This window comes from Petromyzon marinus, chromosome 76 (genome assembly GCF_048934315.1).
Source record: "Petromyzon marinus isolate PM22_M1 ecotype Great Lakes invasive population chromosome 76, UKy_Petmar_22M1.pri1.0, whole genome shotgun sequence".
Classification (NCBI taxonomy): Eukaryota; Metazoa; Chordata; class Hyperoartia; order Petromyzontiformes; family Petromyzontidae; genus Petromyzon; species Petromyzon marinus.
The window spans coordinates 5,469,111-5,488,356 of record NC_133742.1 but is presented as its reverse complement, the minus strand read 5'-3'; the positions used below and the strand labels follow the sequence as shown (position 1 = coordinate 5,488,356).

The following is a 19,246-nucleotide window of genomic DNA, read 5'->3' as shown; positions in this document are numbered from 1 at the left end:
TCTGTGCATCTCTATGGGTCTCTATGCATCTCTATGGGTCTCTGTGTATCTCTGTGTATCTCTATGGGTCTCTGTGTATCTCTATGGGTCTCTGTGTATCTCTGTGGGTCTCTGTGTATCTCTATGGGTCTCTGTGTATCTCTATGGGTCTCTGTGTATCTCTATGGGTCTCTGTGTATCTCTATGGATCTCTGTGTATCTTTATGGATCTCTGTGTATCTCTATGGACCTCTATGCATCTCTATGGGTCTCTATGCATCTCTATGGATCTCTGTGTATCTCTATGGGACTCTGTGTATCTCTATGGGTCTCTATGCATCTCTATGGGTCTCTATGCATCTCTATGGGTCTCTGTGTATTTCTATGGGTCTCTACGTATCTCTATGGGTGTGTATCTCTATGTATCTCTGTGTATCTCTATGTATCTCTGTGTATCTCTATGGGTCTCTATGTATCGCTTTGGGTCTCTGTGTATCTCTATGGGTCTCTGTGTATCTCTGTGCATCTCTATGGGTCTCTATGCATCTCTATGGGTCTCTGTGTATCTCTGTGTATCTCTATGGGTCTCTGTGTATCTCTATGGGTCTCTGTGTATCTCTGTGGGTCTCTGTGTATCTCTATGCGTCTCTATGTATCTAGATGAGTCTCTGTGTATCTCTATGGGTCTCTATGTATCTAGATGGATCTCTATGTATCTCTATGGGTCTCTGTGTATCTCTATGGGTCTCTGTGCATCTCTATGGGTCTCTATGCATCTCTATGGGTCTCTGTGTATCTCTGTGTATCTCTATGGGTCTCTGTGTATCTCTATGGGTCTCTGTGTATCTCTGTGGGTCTCTGTGTATCTCTATGGGTCTCTGTGTATCTCTATGGGTCTCTGTGTATCTCTATGGGTCTCTGTGTATCTCTATGGATCTCTGTGTATCTTTATGGATCTCTGTGTATCTCTATGGACCTCTATGCATCTCTATGGGTCTCTATGCATCTCTATGGATCTCTGTGTATCTCTATGGGACTCTGTGTATCTCTATGGGTCTCTATGCATCTCTATGGGTCTCTATGCATCTCTATGGGTCTCTGTGTATTTCTATGGGTCTCTACGTATCTCTATGGGTGTGTATCTCTATGTATCTCTGTGTATCTCTATGTATCTCTGTGTATCTCTATGGGTCTCTATGTATCGCTTTGGGTCTCTGTGTATCTCTATGGGTCTCTGTGTATCTCTGTGTATCTCTATGGGTCTCTGTGTATCTCTATGGATCTCTGTGTATCTCTATGGGTCTCTGTGTATCTCTATGTGTCTCTGTGTATCTCTATGGGTCTCTGTGTATTGCTATGGGTCTCTGTGTATCTCTATGGGTCTCTATGCATCTCTATGGGTCTCTGTCTATCTCTATGGGTCTCTGTGTATCTCTATGGGTATCTGTGTATCTCTGTGTATCTCTATGGGTCTCTGTGTATCTCTATGGGTCTCTGTGTATCTCTATGGGTCTCTGTGTATCGCTATGGGTCTCTGTGTATCTCTATGGGTCTCTATGCATCTCTATGGGTCTCTGTGTATCTCTATGGGTCTCTGTGTATCTCTATGGGTCTCTGTGTATCTCTGTGTATCTCTATGGGTCTCTGTGTATCGCTATGGGTCTTCTGTGTATCTCTATGGGTCTCTGTGTATCTCTATGGGTCTCTGTGTATCTCTATGGGTCTCTGTGTATCTCTATGGGTCTCTGTGTGTCTCTATGGGACTCTGTGTATCTCTATGGGTCTCTGTGAATCTCTATGGGTCTCAATGCATCTCTATGGGTCTCTATGCATCTCTATGGGACCGCGTGCATTGCAGGGCACCCAATCGGGCCACCACTTGAACGTTGGAATCTCGATTTGAAGCTTCCGGTGAAGTCATCCGTAGATAGAGAAGTAAAATTAAACAAATCACAACGTTTCCATGGCAACGCAAAGCGGTCTTCATCAGGCGAAGGAGTCGGCTTCTAAAAGGCAAACTGTTTATAAAGGTTTGGGAATGTAGTGTATAGTGTAGTGTATAGTGTGTAGTTTAGTGTATAGTGTAGTGTATAGTGTGTAGTGTTGTGTATAGTGTATAGTGTGTAGTGTATAGTAGTGTATAGTGTAGTGTATAGTGTGTAGTGTATAGTGTAGTGTTTAGTGTAGTGTATAGTGTAGTGTGTAGTGTATAGTGTAGTGTATAGTAGTGTAGTGTATAGTGTAGTACTGTAGTGTGTAGTGTAGTGTATAGTGTAGTGTATCGTGTAGTGTATAGTGTGTAGTTTAGTGTATAGTGTAGTGTATAGTGTGTAGTGTTGTGTATAGTGTATAGTGTGTAGTGTATAGTAGTGTATAGTGTAGTGTATAGTGTGTAGTGTATAGTGTAGTGTTTAGTGTAGTGTATAGTGTAGTGTGTAGTGTATAGTGTAGTGTATAGTAGTGTAGTGTATAGTGTAGTACTGTAGTGTGTAGTGTAGTGTATAGTGTAGTGTATCGTGTAGTGTATAGTGTGTAGTGTTGTGTATAGTGTAGTGTATAGTGTAGTGTATAGTGTGTTGTGTAGTAGTGTATAGTGTGTTGTGTAGTAGTGTATAGTAGTGTAGTGTGTAGTGTAGTGTATAGTGTGTAGTGTTGTGTATAGTGTAGTGTATAGTGTAGTGTTGTGTATAGTGTAGTGTATAGTGTAGTGTATAGTGTGTAGTGTATAGTGTAGTGTTTAGTGTAGTTTATAGTGTAGTGTGTAGTGTATAGTGTAGTGTATAGTAGTGTAGTGTATAGTGTAGTGTATAGTGTGTAGTGTATAGTGTAGTGTATCGTGTAGTGTATAGTGTAGTGTGTTGTGTATAGTGTAGTGTATAGTAGTGTAGTGTATAGTGTAGTGTATAGTGTGTAGTGTAGTGTATAGTGTAGTGTATCGTGTAGTGTATAGTGTGTTGTGTATAGTGTAGTGTATAGTGTAATGTATAGTGTGTTGTGTAGTAGTGTATAGTAGTGTAGTGTGTAGTGTAGTGTATAATGTAGTGTATAGTGTAGTGTATAGTGTGTAGTGTTGTGTATAGTGTAGTGTATAGTGTAGTGTTGTGTATAGTGTAGTGTATAGTGTAGTGTATAGTGTGTAGTGTAGTGTATAGTGTAGTGTACAGTGTAGTGTAGTGTATATTGTAGTGTATAGTGTAGTGTATAGTGTGTAGTGTAGTGTATAGTGTAGTGTATAGTGTAGTGTGTAGTGTAGTGTGTAGTGTAGTGTATAGTGTAGTGTTTAGTGTGTAGTGTTGTGTAGTGTTGTGTATAGTTAAGTGTATAGTGTAGTGTATAGTGTAGTGTATAGTGTAGTGTATAGTGTAGTGTATAGTGTAGTGTATAGTAGTGTAGTGTATAGTGTAGTGTATAGTGTAGTGTATAGTGTGTAGTGTAGTGTATAGTGTAGTGTATAGTGTGTAGTGTTGTGTATAGTGTAGTGTATAGTGTAGTGTATAGTGTAGTGTGTAGTGTATAGTAGTGTAGTGTATAGTGTAGTGTATAGTGTGTAGTGTATAGTGTAGTGTATAGTGTATAGTGTAGTGTATAGTGTAGTGTATAGTGTAGTGTATAGTGTAGTGTATAGTGTGTAGTGTATAGTGTAGTGTTTAGTGTAGTGTATAGTGTAGTGTGTAGTGTAGTGTATAGTAGTGTAGTGTATAGTGTAGTGTATAGTGTGTAGTGTAGTGTATAGTGTAGTGTATCGTGTAGTGTATAGTGTGTAGTGTTGTGTATAGTGTAGTGTATAGTGTAGTGTATAGTGTAGTGTATAGTGTGTTGTGTAGTAGTGTATAGCAGTGTAGTGTTTAGTGTAGTGTATAGTGTAGTGTATAGTGTAGTGTATAGTGTGTAGTATTGTGTATAGTGTAGTGTATAGTGTAGTGTATAGTGTAGTGTTGTGTATAGTGTAGTGTATAGTGTAGTGTATAGTGTGTAGTGTAGTGTATAGTGTAGTGTATAGTGTAGTGTAGTGTATATTGTAGTGTATAGTGTAGTGTGTAGTGTAGTGTATAGTGTAGTGTATAGTGTAGTGTGTAGTGTAGTGTATAGTGTAGTGTATAGTGTAGTGTGTAGTGTATAGTAGTGTAGTGTATAGTGTAGTGTAATGTATAGTGTAGTGTACAGTGTAGTGTGTATAGTGCAGTGTATAGTGTGTAGTGTATAGTGTAGTGTATAGTGTAGTGTGTGTAGTGTATAGTGTAGTGTATAGTGTAGTGTATAGTGTGTTGTGTAGTAGTGTATAGTAATGTAGTGTGTAGTGTATAGTGTAGTGTATAGTGTAGTGTATAGTGTGTAGTGTTGTGTATAGTGTATAGTGTAGTGTATAGTGTAGTGTATCGTGTAGTGTATAGTGTGTAGTGTTGTGTATAGTGTAGTGTATAGTGTAGTGTATAGTGTAGTGTATAGTGTGTTGTGTAGTAGTGTATAGCAGTGTAGTGTATAGTGTAGTGTATAGTGTAGTGTATAGTGTGTAGTATTGTGTATAGTGTAGTGTATAGTGTAGTGTATAGTGTAGTGTTGTGTATAGTGTAGTGTATAGTGTAGTGTATAGTGTGTAGTGTAGTGTATAGTGTAGTGTATAGTGTAGTGTAGTGTATATTGTAGTGTATAGTGTAGTGTATAGTGTGTAGTGTAGTGTATAGTGTAGTGTATAGTGTAGTGTGTAGTGTAGTGTATAGTGTAGTGTATAGTGTAGTGTGTAGTGTATAGTAGTGTATAGTGTAGTGTAATGTATAGTGTAGTGTACAGTGTAGTGTGTATAGTGCAGTGTATAGTGTGTAGTGTATAGTGTAGTGTATAGTGTAGTGTATAGTGTGTTGTGTAGTAGTGTATAGTAATGTAGTGTGTAGTGTATGGTGTAGTGTATAGTGTAGTGTATAGTGTGTAGTGTTGTGTATAGTGTAGTGTATAGTGTAGTGTATAGTGTGTAGTGTAGTGTATAGTGTAGTGTATAGTGTAGTGTCGTGTATAGTGTAGTGTATAGTGTGTAGTGTAGTGTATAGTGTAGTGTCTAGTGTAGTGTAGTGTATAGTGTAGTGTATAGTGTAATGTGTAGTGTGTAGTGTATAGTAGTGTAGTGTATAGTGTAGTGTAATGTATAGTGTAGTGTACAGTGTAGTGTACAGTGTAGTGTGTATAGTAGTGTATAGTGTAGTGTATAGTGTAGTGTATAGTGTGTAGTGTATAGTGTAGTGTAGTGTATAGTGTGTAGTGTATAGTGTAGTGTATAGTGTGTAGTGTAGTGTATAGTGTAGTGTATAGTGTAGTGTGTAGTGTATAGTGTAGTGTATAGTGTAGTGTATCGTGTAGTGTATAGTGTAGTCTATAGTAGTGTATGGTGTAGTGTAGTGGATAGTGTAGTGTATAGTGTAAATTGTAGTGTATAGTGTTGTGTATAGTAGTTATAGTGTAGTGTATAGTGTAGTGTATAGTATAATGTAGTGTATAGTAGTGTAGTGTATAGTAGTGTAGTGTATAGTAGTGTAGTGTATAGTGTAGTGTAGTGTGTAGTGTAGTGTGTAGTGTATAGTGTAGTGTATAGTGTAGTGTATAGTGTATAGTGAAGTGTATAGTGTAGTGTATAGTGTAGTGTATAGTGTAGTGTATAGTGAAGTGTATAGTGTAGTGTATAGTGAAGCGTATAGTGAAGTGTATAGTGTAGTGTATAGTGTAGTGTATAGTGAAGTGTATAGTGTAGTGTATAGTGTAGTGTGTAGTGTATAGTGTAGTGTAGTGTATAATGTATAGTATAGTGTGTAGTGTAGTGTATAGTAGTTATAGTGTAGTGTATAGTGTAGTGTATAGTGTAGTGTAGTGGGGTTAATTTATGCAAATTAGTTCAGAAATGGAGGCAGTTGCCATGGCAGCAGGCAGGGGCTATCCACTGCTGGATGATGGCATCCACAGAGAGCGCTACATCCCCCACTCGCCCCTCCCCTCACCCCCCTTAGCCCCTCCCCTCAGCCCCCTCACCCCCCTCACCCCCTCCCCTCAGCCCCTCCCCTCACCCCCTCCCCTCAGCCCCTCCCCTCAGCCCCTCCCCTCACCCCCTCCCCTCAGCCCCTCCCCTCAGCCCCTCCCCTCACCCCCTCCCCTCAGCCCCTCCCCACTTCCGGAATCGACACAAACACACAACAACTCCCACCTACATCGATCGGATTCCGCGGAGCATCGATCGCCGCAACGAATCGATTCGCGCTCCCATCGCCGTCCAACGCCGACGTGAACGAATCGATTCGCAGAGACACGAACTCCTGAATCGCGGAATCGACTCCACAGCTGATACGCGCAAAGTGTTCCGGAAGTAAGAACCGACCGCGTAAAGAGTTTGGCGACCAGAACTTGGAGCGTAACTACCACCACAACTACCACCACAACTACCACAACTACCACGACAACAACCACCACAACTACCACAACTACCACCACAACAACCACAACAACTACCACCACAACTACCACAACTACCACCACAACAACCACAACAACTACCACCACAACTACCACCACAACTACCACAACAACTACCACAACTACCACAACTACCACCACAACTACCACCACAACTACCACCACAACTACCACAACTACCACAACAACTACCACCACAACCACCACAACTACCACCACAACTACCACAACCACCACAACTACCACCACAACTACCACAACTACCACAACAACTACCACCACAACTACCACAACAACTACCACAACTACTACCACAACAACTACAACAACTACCACAACAACTACCACAACAACTACCACAACCACAACTACCACCACAACTACCACCACAACTACCACAACAACTACCACCACAACTACCACAACTACCACAACTACCACAACAACTACCACCACAACTACCACAACTACCACAACAACTACCACAACAACTACCACAACAACTACCACCACAATTACCACAACTACCACAACAACTACCACCACAACTACCACAACTACCACCACAACTACCACAACTACCACAACTACCACCACAACTACCACCACAACTACCACAACTACCACCACAACTACCACAACTACCACAAAAACTACCACAACAACTACCACAACAACTACCACAACAACTACCACAACTACCACAACAACTACCACAACAACTACCACAACTACCACAACAACTACCACAACAACTACCACAACTACCACAACAACTACCACACCACAACAACTACCACAACAACTACCACACCACAACTACCACAACTACCACCGCTACCACAACAACTACCACAACAACTACCACACCACAACTACCACAACCACAACTACCACAACTACCACCGCTACCACAACAACTACCACACCACAACGACCACCACAACCACCACCACAACGACCACAACCACCACCACAACCACAACCACCACAACCATGGTCAAACCACGACAACCACCACCCCTGCTAGTACCTCTCCTGCTCCTCCTGGCCCTCTGCGCCCGCCGGGCCACCGCCACCCGCTACGCCACCCTCGGCGTGATCCCTTTAGCCCCCGCCGGTGATGATTGGCTGTGGGTCAACTCGGCCCTCTACGGCTTCGGCTCCCCGCTCACCTCAGCCGCGGGCGTCCTGCGTGCCGCGACGGGAGATCGCTTCGGCTGCTCGCCCGGGTTCACCTCCTTCTGGCCGGAGCTTCCCGGCGACGGCAAATCCACCGCCGGACCCAATCCCGCCGCCAATTCTGGCCACGGAGGTGCCAATCCCGCCGCCGGTGGTGGCAATTCCACCGCCGCCAATTCTGGCCACGGAGGTGGCAATGCCACCGCCGCCAATTCTGGCCACGGAGGTGGCAATTCCACCGCCGCCAATTCTGGCCACGGAGGTGGCAATCCCACCGCCGCCAATTCTGGCCACGGAGGTGGCAATTCCACCGCCGCCAATTCTGGCCACGGAGGTGGCAATTCCACCGCCGACGGTGCCAATCCCACCACCGGAGTGGCCACGTCTGGCGGTGCCGGTGGTGGCGCTCCCACCACTGGTGGCGGTGGTGCTGGTGGTGCGAGGTGGATAGCCCTGGTGCAGAGAGGCAACTGCACCTTCAACACCAAGGTGCTGGTGGCCCAGAGCTTGCACGCCAGCGCCCTACTGGTGGTCAACAGCCAGGAATTGACCGTGGAGGTGATGGCGCTTGGAGGTGAGTGGTGGTGAGTGGCGGTGAGTCTGTGGGTGTCTCTGTGTGTGGGTGGTGAGTCTGTGGGTGTCTCTGTGTGTGGTGAGTCTGTGGGTGTCTCTGTGTGTGTGGTGAGTCTGTGGGTGTCTCTGTGGTGAGTCTGTGGGTGTCTCTGTGTGTGTGTGGTGAGTCTGTGGGTGTCTCTGTGTGGTGAGTCTGTTAATCTCTGTGTGGTGAGTCTGTGGGTGTCTCTGTGTGTGGGTGGTGAGTCTGTGGGTGTCTCTGTGTGTGTGTGGTGAGTCTGTGGGTGTCTCTGTGGTGAGTCTGTGGGTGTCTCTGTGTGGTGGTGAGTCTGTGGGTGTCTCTGTGTGGTGAGTCTGTGGGTGTCTCTGTGTGTGGTAAGTCTGTGGGTATCTGTGTGGTGAGTCTGTGGGTGTCTCTGTGTGTGGTGAGTCTGTGGGTCTGTGTGGTGAGTCTATGGGTCTCTGTGTGGTGAGTCTATGGGTCTCTGTGTGGTGAGTCTATGGGTCTCTGTGTGGTGAGTCTATGAGTCTCTGTGTGATGAGTCTATGGGTCTCTGTGTGGTGAGTCTGTGGGTCTCTGTGTGATCAGTCTGTGGGTCTCTGTGTGGTGAGTCTGTGGGTCTCTGTGTGGTGAGTCTATGGGTCTCTATGTGGTGAGTCTGTGGGGCTTTGTGGTGAGTCTGTGGATCTCTGTGTGGTGAGTCTGTGGGTCTCTGTGTGGTGAGTCTATGGGTCTCTGTGTGGTGAGTCTATGGGTCTCTGCGTGGTGAGTTTGTGGGTCTCTGTGTGGTGAGTTTGTGGGTCTCTGCGTGGTGAGCCTATGGGTCTCCGTGTGGTGAGTCTATGGGTCTCTGTGTGATGAGTCTATGGGTCTCTGCGTGGTGAGTCTGTGGGTCTCTGTGTGGTGAGTCTGTGGGTCTCTGTGTGGTGAGTCTGTGGGTCTCTGTGTGGTGAGTCTAAGGGTCTCTGTGTGGTGAGTGTATGGGTCACTGTGTGGTGAGTCTGTGGGTCACTGTGTGGTGAGTCTATGGGTCTCTGTGTGGTGAGTCTGTGGGTCTCTGTGTGACGAGTCTGTGGGTCTCTGCGTGGTGAGTCTATGGGTCTCTGTGTGGTGAGTCTGTGGGTCTCTGCGTGGTGAGTCTATGGGTCTCTGTGTGGTGAGTCTGTGGGTATCTGTGTGGTGAGTTTGTGGGTCTCTGTGTGGTGAGTCTATGGGTCTCTGTGTGGTGAGTCTGTGGGTCTCTGTGTGGTGAGTTTGTGGGTCTCTGTGTGGTGAGTCTGTGGGTCTCTGTGTGGTGAGTGTGTGGGTCTCTGTGTGGTGAGTCTATGGGTCTCTGTGTGATGAGTCTATGCGTCTCTGTGTGGTGAGTCTGTGCGTCTCTGTGTGGTGAGTCTGTGGGTGTCTCTGTGTGGTGAGTCTGTGGGTGTCTCTGTGTGTGTGGTGAGTCTGTGGGTGTCTTTGTGTGTGGTGAGTCTGTGGGTGTCTCTGTGGTGAGTCTGTGGGTCTCTGTGTGACGAGTCTATGGGTCTCTGTGTGATGAGTCTATGGGTCTCTGTGTGGTGAGTCTGTGGGTGTCTCTGTGTGTGGTGAGTCTGTGGGTCTCTGTGTGGTGAGTCTGTGGGTGTCTCTGTGTGTGGTGAGACTGTGGGTCTCTGTGTGGTGAGTCTGTGGGTCTCTGTGTGGTGAGTTTGTGGGTCTCTGTGTGGTGAGTCTGTGGGTCTCTGTGTGGTGAGTCTGTGGGTGTCTCTGAGTGTGGTGAGTCTATGGGTCTCTGTGTGGTGAGTCTGTGGGTCTCTGTGTGATGAGTCTGTGGGTCTCTGTGTGGTGAGTCTGTGGGTCTCTGTGTGGTGAGTCTGTAGGTCTCTGTGTGGTGAGTCTATGGGTCTCTGTGTGGTGAGTCTATGGGTCTCTGTGTGGTGAGTCTGTGGGTCTCTGTGTGGTGAGTCTGTGGGTATCTGTGTGGTGAGTTCGTGGGTCTCTGTGTGGTGAGTCTATGGGTCTCTGTGTTGTGAGTCTGTGGGTCTCTGTGTGGTGAGTTTGTGGGTCTCTGTGTGGTGAGTCTGTGGGTCTCTGCGTGGTGAGTCTGTGGGTGTCTCTGTGTGTGGTGAGTCTGTGGGTGTCTCTGTGTGGTGAGTCTGTGGGTGTCTCTGTGTGTGGTGAGTCTGTGGGTGTCTCTGTGTGGTGAGTCTGTGGGTCTCTGTGTGTGGTGAGTCTGTGGGTGTCTCTGTGTGGTGAGTCTGTGGGTGTCTCTGTGTGGTGAGTCTGTGGGTGTCTCTGTGTGGTGAGTCTGTGGGTGTCTCTGTGTGGTGAGTCTGTGGGTGTCTCTGTGTGGTGAGTCTGTGGGTCTCTGTGTGGTGAGTCTGTGGGTGTCTCTGTGTGTGGTGAGTCTGTGGGTGTCTCTGTGGTGAGTCTGTGGGTGTCTCTGTGTGTGGTGAGTCTGTGGGTATCTGTGTGGTGAGTCTGTGGGTGTCCCTGTGGTGAATCTGTGCGTCTCTGTGTGGTGAATCTGTGAGTCTCTGTGTGGTGAGTCTATGGGTCTCCGTGTGGTGAGTCTGTGGGTCTCTGTGTGGTGAGTCTGTGGGTCTCTGTGTGATGAGTCTGTGGGTCTCTGTGTGGTGAGTCTGTGGGTCTCTGTGTGGTGAGTCTGTGGGTGTCTCTGTGGTGAGTCTGTGGGTCTCTGTGTGGGTGAGTCTGTGGGTCTCTGTGTGGTGAATCTTTGAGTCTCTGTGTGGTGAGTCTATGGGTCTCCGTGTGGTGAGTCTGTGGGTCTCTGTGTGGTGAGTCTGTGGGTATCTGTGTGGTGAGTCTGTGGGTGTCTCTGTGGTGAATCTGTGCGTCTCTGTGTGGTGAGTCTGTGGGTCTCTGTGTGGTGAGTCTGTGGGTCTCTGTGTGGTGAGTCTGTGGGTCTCTGTGTGGTGAGTCTATGGGTCTCTGTGTGGTGAGTCTATGGGTCTCTGTGTGGTGAGTGTGTGGGTGTCTCTGTGTGGTGAGTCTGTGGGTGTCTCTGTGTGGTGAGTCTGTGGGTGTCTCTGTGTTGTGAGTCTGTGGGTCTCTGTTTGGTGAGTTTGTGGGTCTCTGTGTGGTGAGTCTATGTGTCTCTGTGTGATGAGTCTGTGGGTCTCTGTGTGGTTGGTCTATAGGTCTCTGTGTGGTGAGTCTGTGGGTCTCTGTGTGGTGAGTCTGTGGGTCTCTGTGTGGTGAGTCTGTTAATCTCTGTGTGGTGAGTCTGTGGGTGTCTCTGTGTGTGGGTGGTGAGTCTGTGGGTGTCTCTGTGTGTGTGTGGTGAGTCTGTGGGTGTCTCTGTGGTGAGTCTGTGGGTGTCTCTGTGTGGTGGTGAGTCTGTGGGTGTCTCTGTGTGGTGAGTCTGTGGCTGTCTCTGTGTGTGGTAAGTCTGTGGGTATCTGTGTGGTGAGTCTGTGGGTGTCTCTGTGTGTGGTGAGTCTGTGGGTCTGTGTGGTGAGTCTATGGGTCTCTGTGTGGTGAGTCTATGGGTCTCTGTGTGGTGAGTCTATGGGTCTCTGTGTGGTGAGTCTATGAGTCTCTGTGTGATGAGTCTATGGGTCTCTGTGTGGTGAGTCTGTGGGTCTCTGTGTGATCAGTCTGTGGGTCTCTGTGTGGTGAGTCTGTGGGTCTCTGTGTGGTGAGTCTATGGGTCTCTATGTGGTGAGTCTGTGGGGCTTTGTGGTGAGTCTGTGGATCTCTGTGTGGTGAGTCTGTGGGTCTCTGTGTGGTGAGTCTATGGGTCTCTGTGTGGTGAGTCTATGGGTCTCTGCGTGGTGAGTTTGTGGGTCTCTGTGTGGTGAGTTTGTGGGTCTCTGCGTGGTGAGCCTATGGGTCTCCGTGTGGTGAGTCTATGGGTCTCTGTGTGATGAGTCTATGGGTCTCTGCGTGGTGAGTCTGTGGGTCTCTGTGTGGTGAGTCTGTGGGTCTCTGTGTGGTGAGTCTGTGGGTCTCTGTGTGGTGAGTCTAAGGGTCTCTGTGTGGTGAGTGTATGGGTCACTGTGTGGTGAGTCTGTGGGTCACTGTGTGGTGAGTCTATGGGTCTCTGTGTGGTGAGTCTGTGGGTCTCTGTGTGACGAGTCTGTGGGTCTCTGCGTGGTGAGTCTATGGGTCTCTGAGTGGTGAGTCTGTGGGTCTCTGCGTGGTGAGTCTATGGGTCTCTGTGTGGTGAGTCTGTGGGTATCTGTGTGGTGAGTTTGTGGGTCTCTGTGTGGTGAGTCTATGGGTCTCTGTGTGGTGAGTCTGTGGGTCTCTGTGTGGTGAGTTTGTGGGTCTCTGTGTGGTGAGTCTGTGGGTCTCTGTGTGGTGAGTGTGTGGGTCTCTGTGTGGTGAGTCTATGGGTCTCTGTGTGATGAGTCTATGCGTCTCTGTGTGGTGAGTCTGTGCGTCTCTGTGTGGTGAGTCTGTGGGTGTCTCTGTGTGGTGAGTCTGTGGGTGTCTCTGTGTGTGTGGTGAGTCTGTGGGTGTCTTTGTGTGTGGTGAGTCTGTGGGTGTCTCTGTGGTGAGTCTGTGGGTCTCTGTGTGACGAGTCTATGGGTCTCTGTGTGATGAGTCTATGGGTCTCTGTGTGGTGAGTCTGTGGGTGTCTCTGTGTGTGGTGAGTCTGTGGGTCTCTGTGTGGTGAGTCTGTGGGTGTCTCTGTGTGTGGTGAGACTGTGGGTCTCTGTGTGGTGAGTCTGTGGGTCTCTGTGTGGTGAGTTTGTGGGTCTCTGTGTGGTGAGTCTGTGGGTCTCTGTGTGGTGAGTCTGTGGGTGTCTCTGAGTGTGGTGAGTCTATGGGTCTCTGTGTGGTGAGTCTGTGGGTCTCTGTGTGATGAGTCTGTGGGTCTCTGTGTGGTGAGTCTGTGGGTCTCTGTGTGGTGAGTCTGTAGGTCTCTGTGTGGTGAGTCTATGGGTCTCTGTGTGGTGAGTCTATGGGTCTCTGTGTGGTGAGTCTGTGGGTCTCTGTGTGGTGAGTCTGTGGGTATCTGTGTGGTGAGTTCGTGGGTCTCTGTGTGGTGAGTCTATGGGTCTCTGTGTTGTGAGTCTGTGGGTCTCTGTGTGGTGAGTTTGTGGGTCTCTGTGTGGTGAGTCTGTGGGTCTCTGCGTGGTGAGTCTGTGGGTGTCTCTGTGTGTGGTGAGTCTGTGGGTGTCTCTGTGTGGTGAGTCTGTGGGTGTCTCTGTGTGTGGTGAGTCTGTGGGTGTCTCTGTGTGGTGAGTCTGTGGGTCTCTGTGTGTGGTGAGTCTGTGGGTGTCTCTGTGTGGTGAGTCTGTGGGTGTCTCTGTGTGGTGAGTCTGTGGGTGTCTCTGTGTGGTGAGTCTGTGGGTGTCTCTGTGTGGTGAGTCTGTGGGTCTCTGTGTGGTGAGTCTGTGGGTGTCTCTGTGTGTGGTGAGTCTGTGGGTGTCTCTGTGGTGAGTCTGTGGGTGTCTCTGTGTGTGGTGAGTCTGTGGGTATCTGTGTGGTGAGTCTGTGGGTGTCCCTGTGGTGAATCTGTGCGTCTCTGTGTGGTGAATCTGTGAGTCTCTGTGTGGTGAGTCTATGGGTCTCCGTGTGGTGAGTCTGTGGGTCTCTGTGTGGTGAGTCTGTGGGTCTCTGTGTGATGAGTCTGTGGGTCTCTGTGTGGTGAGTCTGTGGGTCTCTGTGTGGTGAGTCTGTGGGTGTCTCTGTGGTGAGTCTGTGGGTCTCTGTGTGGGTGAGTCTGTGGGTCTCTGTGTGGTGAGTCTGTGGGTCTCTGTGTGATGAGTCTGTGGGTCTCTGTGTGGTGAGTCTGTGGGTCTCTGTGTGGTGAGTCTGTAGGTCTCTGTGTGGTGAGTCTATGGGTCTCTGTGTGGTGAGTCTATGGGTCTCTGTGTGGTGAGTCTGTGGGTCTCTGTGTGGTGAGTCTGTGGGTATCTGTGTGGTGAGTTCGTGGGTCTCTGTGTGGTGAGTCTATGGGTCTCTGTGTTGTGAGTCTGTGGGTCTCTGTGTGGTGAGTTTGTGGGTCTCTGTGTGGTGAGTCTGTGGGTCTCTGCGTGGTGAGTCTGTGGGTGTCTCTGTGTGTGGTGAGTCTGTGGGTGTCTCTGTGTGGTGAGTCTGTGGGTGTCTCTGTGTGTGGTGAGTCTGTGGGTGTCTCTGTGTGGTGAGTCTGTGGGTCTCTGTGTGTGGTGAGTCTGTGGGTGTCTCTGTGTGGTGAGTCTGTGGGTGTCTCTGTGTGGTGAGTCTGTGGGTGTCTCTGTGTGGTGAGTCTGTGGGTGTCTCTGTGTGGTGAGTCTGTGGGTCTCTGTGTGGTGAGTCTGTGGGTGTCTCTGTGTGTGGTGAGTCTGTGGGTGTCTCTGTGGTGAGTCTGTGGGTGTCTCTGTGTGTGGTGAGTCTGTGGGTATCTGTGTGGTGAGTCTGTGGGTGTCCCTGTGGTGAATCTGTGCGTCTCTGTGTGGTGAATCTGTGAGTCTCTGTGTGGTGAGTCTATGGGTCTCCGTGTGGTGAGTCTGTGGGTCTCTGTGTGGTGAGTCTGTGGGTCTCTGTGTGATGAGTCTGTGGGTCTCTGTGTGGTGAGTCTGTGGGTCTCTGTGTGGTGAGTCTGTGGGTGTCTCTGTGGTGAGTCTGTGGGTCTCTGTGTGGGTGAGTCTGTGGGTCTCTGTGTGGTGAATCTTTGAGTCTCTGTGTGGTGAGTCTATGGGTCTCCGTGTGGTGAGTCTGTGGGTCTCTGTGTGGTGAGTCTGTGGGTATCTGTGTGGTGAGTCTGTGGGTGTCTCTGTGGTGAATCTGTGCGTCTCTGTGTGGTGAGTCTGTGGGTCTCTGTGTGGTGAGTCTGTGGGTCTCTGTGTGGTGAGTCTGTGGGTCTCTGTGTGGTGAGTCTATGGGTCTCTGTGTGGTGAGTCTATGGGTCTCTGTGTGGTGAGTGTGTGGGTGTCTCTGTGTGGTGAGTCTGTGGGTGTCTCTGTGTGGTGAGTCTGTGGGTGTCTCTGTGTTGTGAGTCTGTGGGTCTCTGTTTGGTGAGTTTGTGGGTCTCTGTGTGGTGAGTCTATGTGTCTCTGTGTGATGAGTCTGTGGGTCTCTGTGTGGTTGGTCTATAGGTCTCTGTGTGGTGAGTCTGTGGGTCTCTGTGTGGTGAGTCTGTGGGTCTCTGTGTGGTGAGTCTGTGAGTCTCTGTGTGGTGAGTCTGTGGGTCTCTGTGTGAGTGAGTCTGTGGGTCTCTGTGTGGTGAGTCTGTGGGTCTCTGTGTGGTAAGTCTATGGGTTTCTGTGTGGTGAGTCTGTGGGTCTCTGTGTGGTGAGTCTATGGGTCTCTGTGTGGTGAGTCTATGGGTCTCTGTGTGAGTCTGTGGGTCTCTGTGTAGTGAGTCTATGGGTATCTGTGTGGTGAGTCTATGGGAATCTATGTGGAGAGTCTATGAGTCTCTGTGTGGTGAGTCTGTGGGTCTCTGTGTGGGTGAATTTGTGGGTCTCTGTGTGGTGAGTCTGTGGGTCTCTGTGTGGTGAGTCTGTGGGTTTCTGTGTGGTGAGTCTGTGGGTCTCTGTGTGGGTGAGTCTATGTGTGACTATGTGTGGTGAGTCTGTGGGTGTCTCTGTGGTGAGTCTGTGGGTCTCTTTGTGGGTGAGTATGTGGGTCTCTGTGTGGTGAATCTTTGAGTCTCTGTGTGGTGAGTCTTTGGGTCTCCGTGTGGTGAGTCTGTGGGTGTCTCTGTGGTGAGTCTGTGGGTCTCTTTGTGGGTGAGTCTGTGGGTCTCTGTGTGGTGAATCTTTGAGTCTCTGTGTGGTGAGTCTTTGGGTCTCCGTGTGGTGAGTCTTTGGGTCTCTGTGTGGTGAGTCTGTGGGTCTCTGTGTGATGAGTCTGTGGGTCTCTGTGTGGTGAGTCTGTGGGTCTCTGTGTGGTGAGTCTGTGGGTCTCTGTGTGGTGAGTCTGTGGGTCTCTATGTGTGGTGAGTCTATGGGTCTCTGTGTAGTGAGTCTGTGGGTCTGTGTGGTGAGTCTGTGGGTCTCTATGTGCTGAGTCTGTGGGTGTCTTTGTGGTGAGTCTGTGGGTCTCTGTGTGGTGAGTCTGTGGGTCTCTGTGTGGTGAGTCTGTGGGTCTCTGTGTGGTGAGTCTATGGGTCTCTGTGGTGAGTCTATGGGTCTCTGTGTGGTGAATCTATGGGTCTCTGTGTGGTGAGTCTATGGGTTTCTGTGTGGTGAGTCTGTGGGTCTCTGTGATGAGTCTATGGATCTCTGTGTGGTGAGTCTGTGGGTCTCTGTGTGGTGAGTCTATGGGTCTCTGTGTGGTGAGTCTATGGGTCTCCGTGTGGTGAGTCTATTGGTCTCTGTCTGGTGAGTCTGTGGGTCTCTGTGTGGTGAGTCTCTGGGTCTCTGTGTGGTGAGTCTATTGGTCTCTATGTGGTGAGTCTGTGGGTCTCTGTGTGGTGAGTCTGTGGGTGTCTCTGTGGTGAATCTGTGGGTCTCTGTGTGGTGAGTCTGTGGGTCTCTGTGTGGTGAGTCTGTGGGTCTCTGTGTGGTGAGTCTGTGGGTCTGTGTGGTGAGTCTGTGGGTCTCTATGTGCTGAGTCTGTTGGTGTCTTTGTGGTGAGTCTGTGGGTCTCTGTGTGGTGAGTCTGTGGGTCTCTGTGTGGTGAGTCTGTGGGTCTCTGTGTGGTGAGTCTATGGGTCTCTGTGTGGTGAGTCTCTGGGTCTCTGTGTGGTGAGTCTATTGGTCTCTATGTGGTGAGTCTGTGGGTCTCTGTGTGGTGAGTCTGTGGGTGTCTCTGTGGTGAATCTGTGCGTCTCTGTGTGGTGAGTCTGTGGGTCTCTGTGTGGTGAGTCTGTGGGTCTCTGTGTGGTGAGTCTGTGGGTCTCTGTGTGGTGAGTCTATGGGTCTCTGTGTGGTGAGTCTATGGGTCTCTGTGTGGTGAGTGTGTGGGTGTCTCTGTGTGGTGAGTCTGTGGGTGTCTCTGTGTTGTGAGTCTGTGGGTCTCTGTTTGGTGAGTTTGTGGGTCTCTGTGTGGTGAGTCTGTGGGTCTCTGTGTGGTTGGTCTATAGGTCTCTGTGTGGTGAGTCTGTGGGTCTCTGTGTGGTGAGTCTGTGGGTCTCTGTGTGGTGAGTCTGTGAGTCTCTGTGTGGTGAGTCTGTGGGTCTCTGTGTGAGTGAGTCTGTGGGTCTCTGTGTGGTGAGTCTGTGGGTCTCTGTGTGGTAAGTCTATGGGTTTCTGTGTGGTGAGTCTGTGGGTCTCTGTGTGGTGAGTCTATGGGTCTCTGTGTGGTGAGTCTGTGGGTCTCTGTGTGAGTCTGTGGGTCTCTGTGTAGTGAGTCTATGGGTATCTGTGTGGTGAGTCTATGGGAATCTATGTGGAGAGTCGATGAGTCTCTGTGTGGTGAGTCTGTGGGTCTCTGTGTGGGTGAATTTGTGGGTCTCTGTGTGGTGAGTCTGTGGATCTCTGTGTGGTGAGTCTGTGGGTTTCTGTGTGGTGAGTCTGTGGGTCTCTGTGTGGGTGAGTCTATGTGTGACTATGTGTGGTGAGTCTGTGGGTGTCTCTGTGGTGAGTCTGTGGGTTTCTTTGTGGGTGAGTATGTGGGTCTCTGTGTGGTGAATCTTTGAGTCTCTGTGTGGTGAGTCTTTGGGTCTCCGTGTGGTGAGTCTTTGGGTCTCTGTGTGGTGAGTCTGTGGGTCTCTGTGTGATGAGTCTGTGGGTCTCTGTGTGGTGAGTCTGTGGGTCTCTGTGTGGTGAGTCTGTGGGTCTCTGTGTGGTGAGTCTGTGGGTCTCTATGTGTGGTGAGTCTATGGGTCTCTGTGTAGTGAGTCTGTGGGTCTGTGTGGTGAGTCTGTGGGTCTCTATGTGCTGAGTCTGTGGGTGTCTTTGTGGTGAGTCTGTGGGTCTCTGTGTGGTGAGTCTGTGGGTCTCTGTGTGGTGAGTCTGTGGGTCTCTGTGTGGTGAGTCTATGGGTCTCTGTGGTGAGTCTATGGGTCTCTGTGTGGTGAATCTATGGGTCTCTGTGTGGTGAGTCTATGGGTTTCTGTGTGGTGAGTCTGTGGGTCTCTGTGATGAGTCTATGGATCTCTGTGTGGTGAGTCTGTGGGTCTCTGTGTGGTGAGTCTATGGGTCTCTGTGTGGTGAGTCTATGGGTCTCCGTGTGGTGAGTCTATTGGTCTCTGTCTGGTGAGTCTGTGGGTCTCTGTGTGGTGAGTCTCTGGGTCTCTGTGTGGTGAGTCTATTGGTCTCTATGTGGTGAGTCTGTGGGTCTCTGTGTGGTGAGTCTGTGGGTGTCTCTGTGGTGAATCTGTGGGTCTCTGTGTGGTGAGTCTGTGGGTCTCTGTGTGGTGAGTCTGTGGGTCTCTGTGTGGTGAGTCTATGGGTCCCTGTGGTGAGTCTATGGGTCTCTGTGTGGTGAATCTATGGGTCTCTGTGTGGTGAGTCTATGGGTTTCTGTGTGGTGAGTCTGTGGGTCTCTGTGATGAGTCTATGGATCTCTGTGTGGTGAGTCTGTGGGTCTCTGTGTGGTGAGTCTATGGGTCTCTGTGTGGTGAGTCTATGGGTCTCCGTGTGGTGAGTCTATTGGTCTCTGTCTGGTGAGTCTGTGGGTCTCTGTGTGATGAGTCTCTGGGTCTCTGTGTGGTGAGTCTATTGGTCTCTATGTGGTGAGTCTGTGGGTCTCTGTGTGGTGATTCTGTGGGTGTCTCTGTGGTGAATCTGTGGGTCTCTGTGTGGTGAGTCTGTGGGTCTCTGTGTGGTGAGTCTGTGGGTCTCTGTGTGGTGAGTCTATGGGTCTCTGTGGTGAGTCTATGGGTCTCTGTGTGGTGAATCTATGGGTCTCTGTGTGGTGAGTCTATGGGTTTCTGTGTGGTGAGTCTGTGGGTCTCTGTGATGAGTCTATGGATCTCTGTGTGGTGAGTCTGTGGGTCTCTGTGTGGTGAGTATATGGGTCTCTGTGGTGAGTCTATGGGTCTCTGTGTGGTGAATCTATGGGTCTCTGTGTGGTGAGTCTATGGGTTTCTGTGTGGTGAGTCTGTGGGTCTCTGTGATGAGTCTATGGATCTCTGTGTGGTGAGTCTGTGGGTCTCTGTGTGGTGAGTCTATGGGTCTCTGTGTGGTGAGTCTATGGGTCTCCGTGTGGTGAGTCTATTGGTCTCTGTCTGGTGAG

At 49.4% G+C, this 19,246-nt stretch overlaps 1 protein-coding gene across 1 annotated transcript in view; it reads left to right on the top strand.

The window, feature by feature from the left end:
• Nucleotides 1-6,256: 6,256 nt before the first annotated feature.
• Nucleotides 6,257-19,246, top strand: part of LOC116958363 (uncharacterized) — a 46,459-nt gene continuing 33,469 nt past the window's right edge. The window contains exon 1 of the mRNA XM_076056545.1: nt 6,257-8,185. Coding sequence (XP_075912660.1) covers nt 7,426-8,185 — 760 coding nt within the window. The 5' untranslated portion in view covers nt 6,257-7,425. The remainder of the gene's footprint in view (nt 8,186-19,246) is intronic.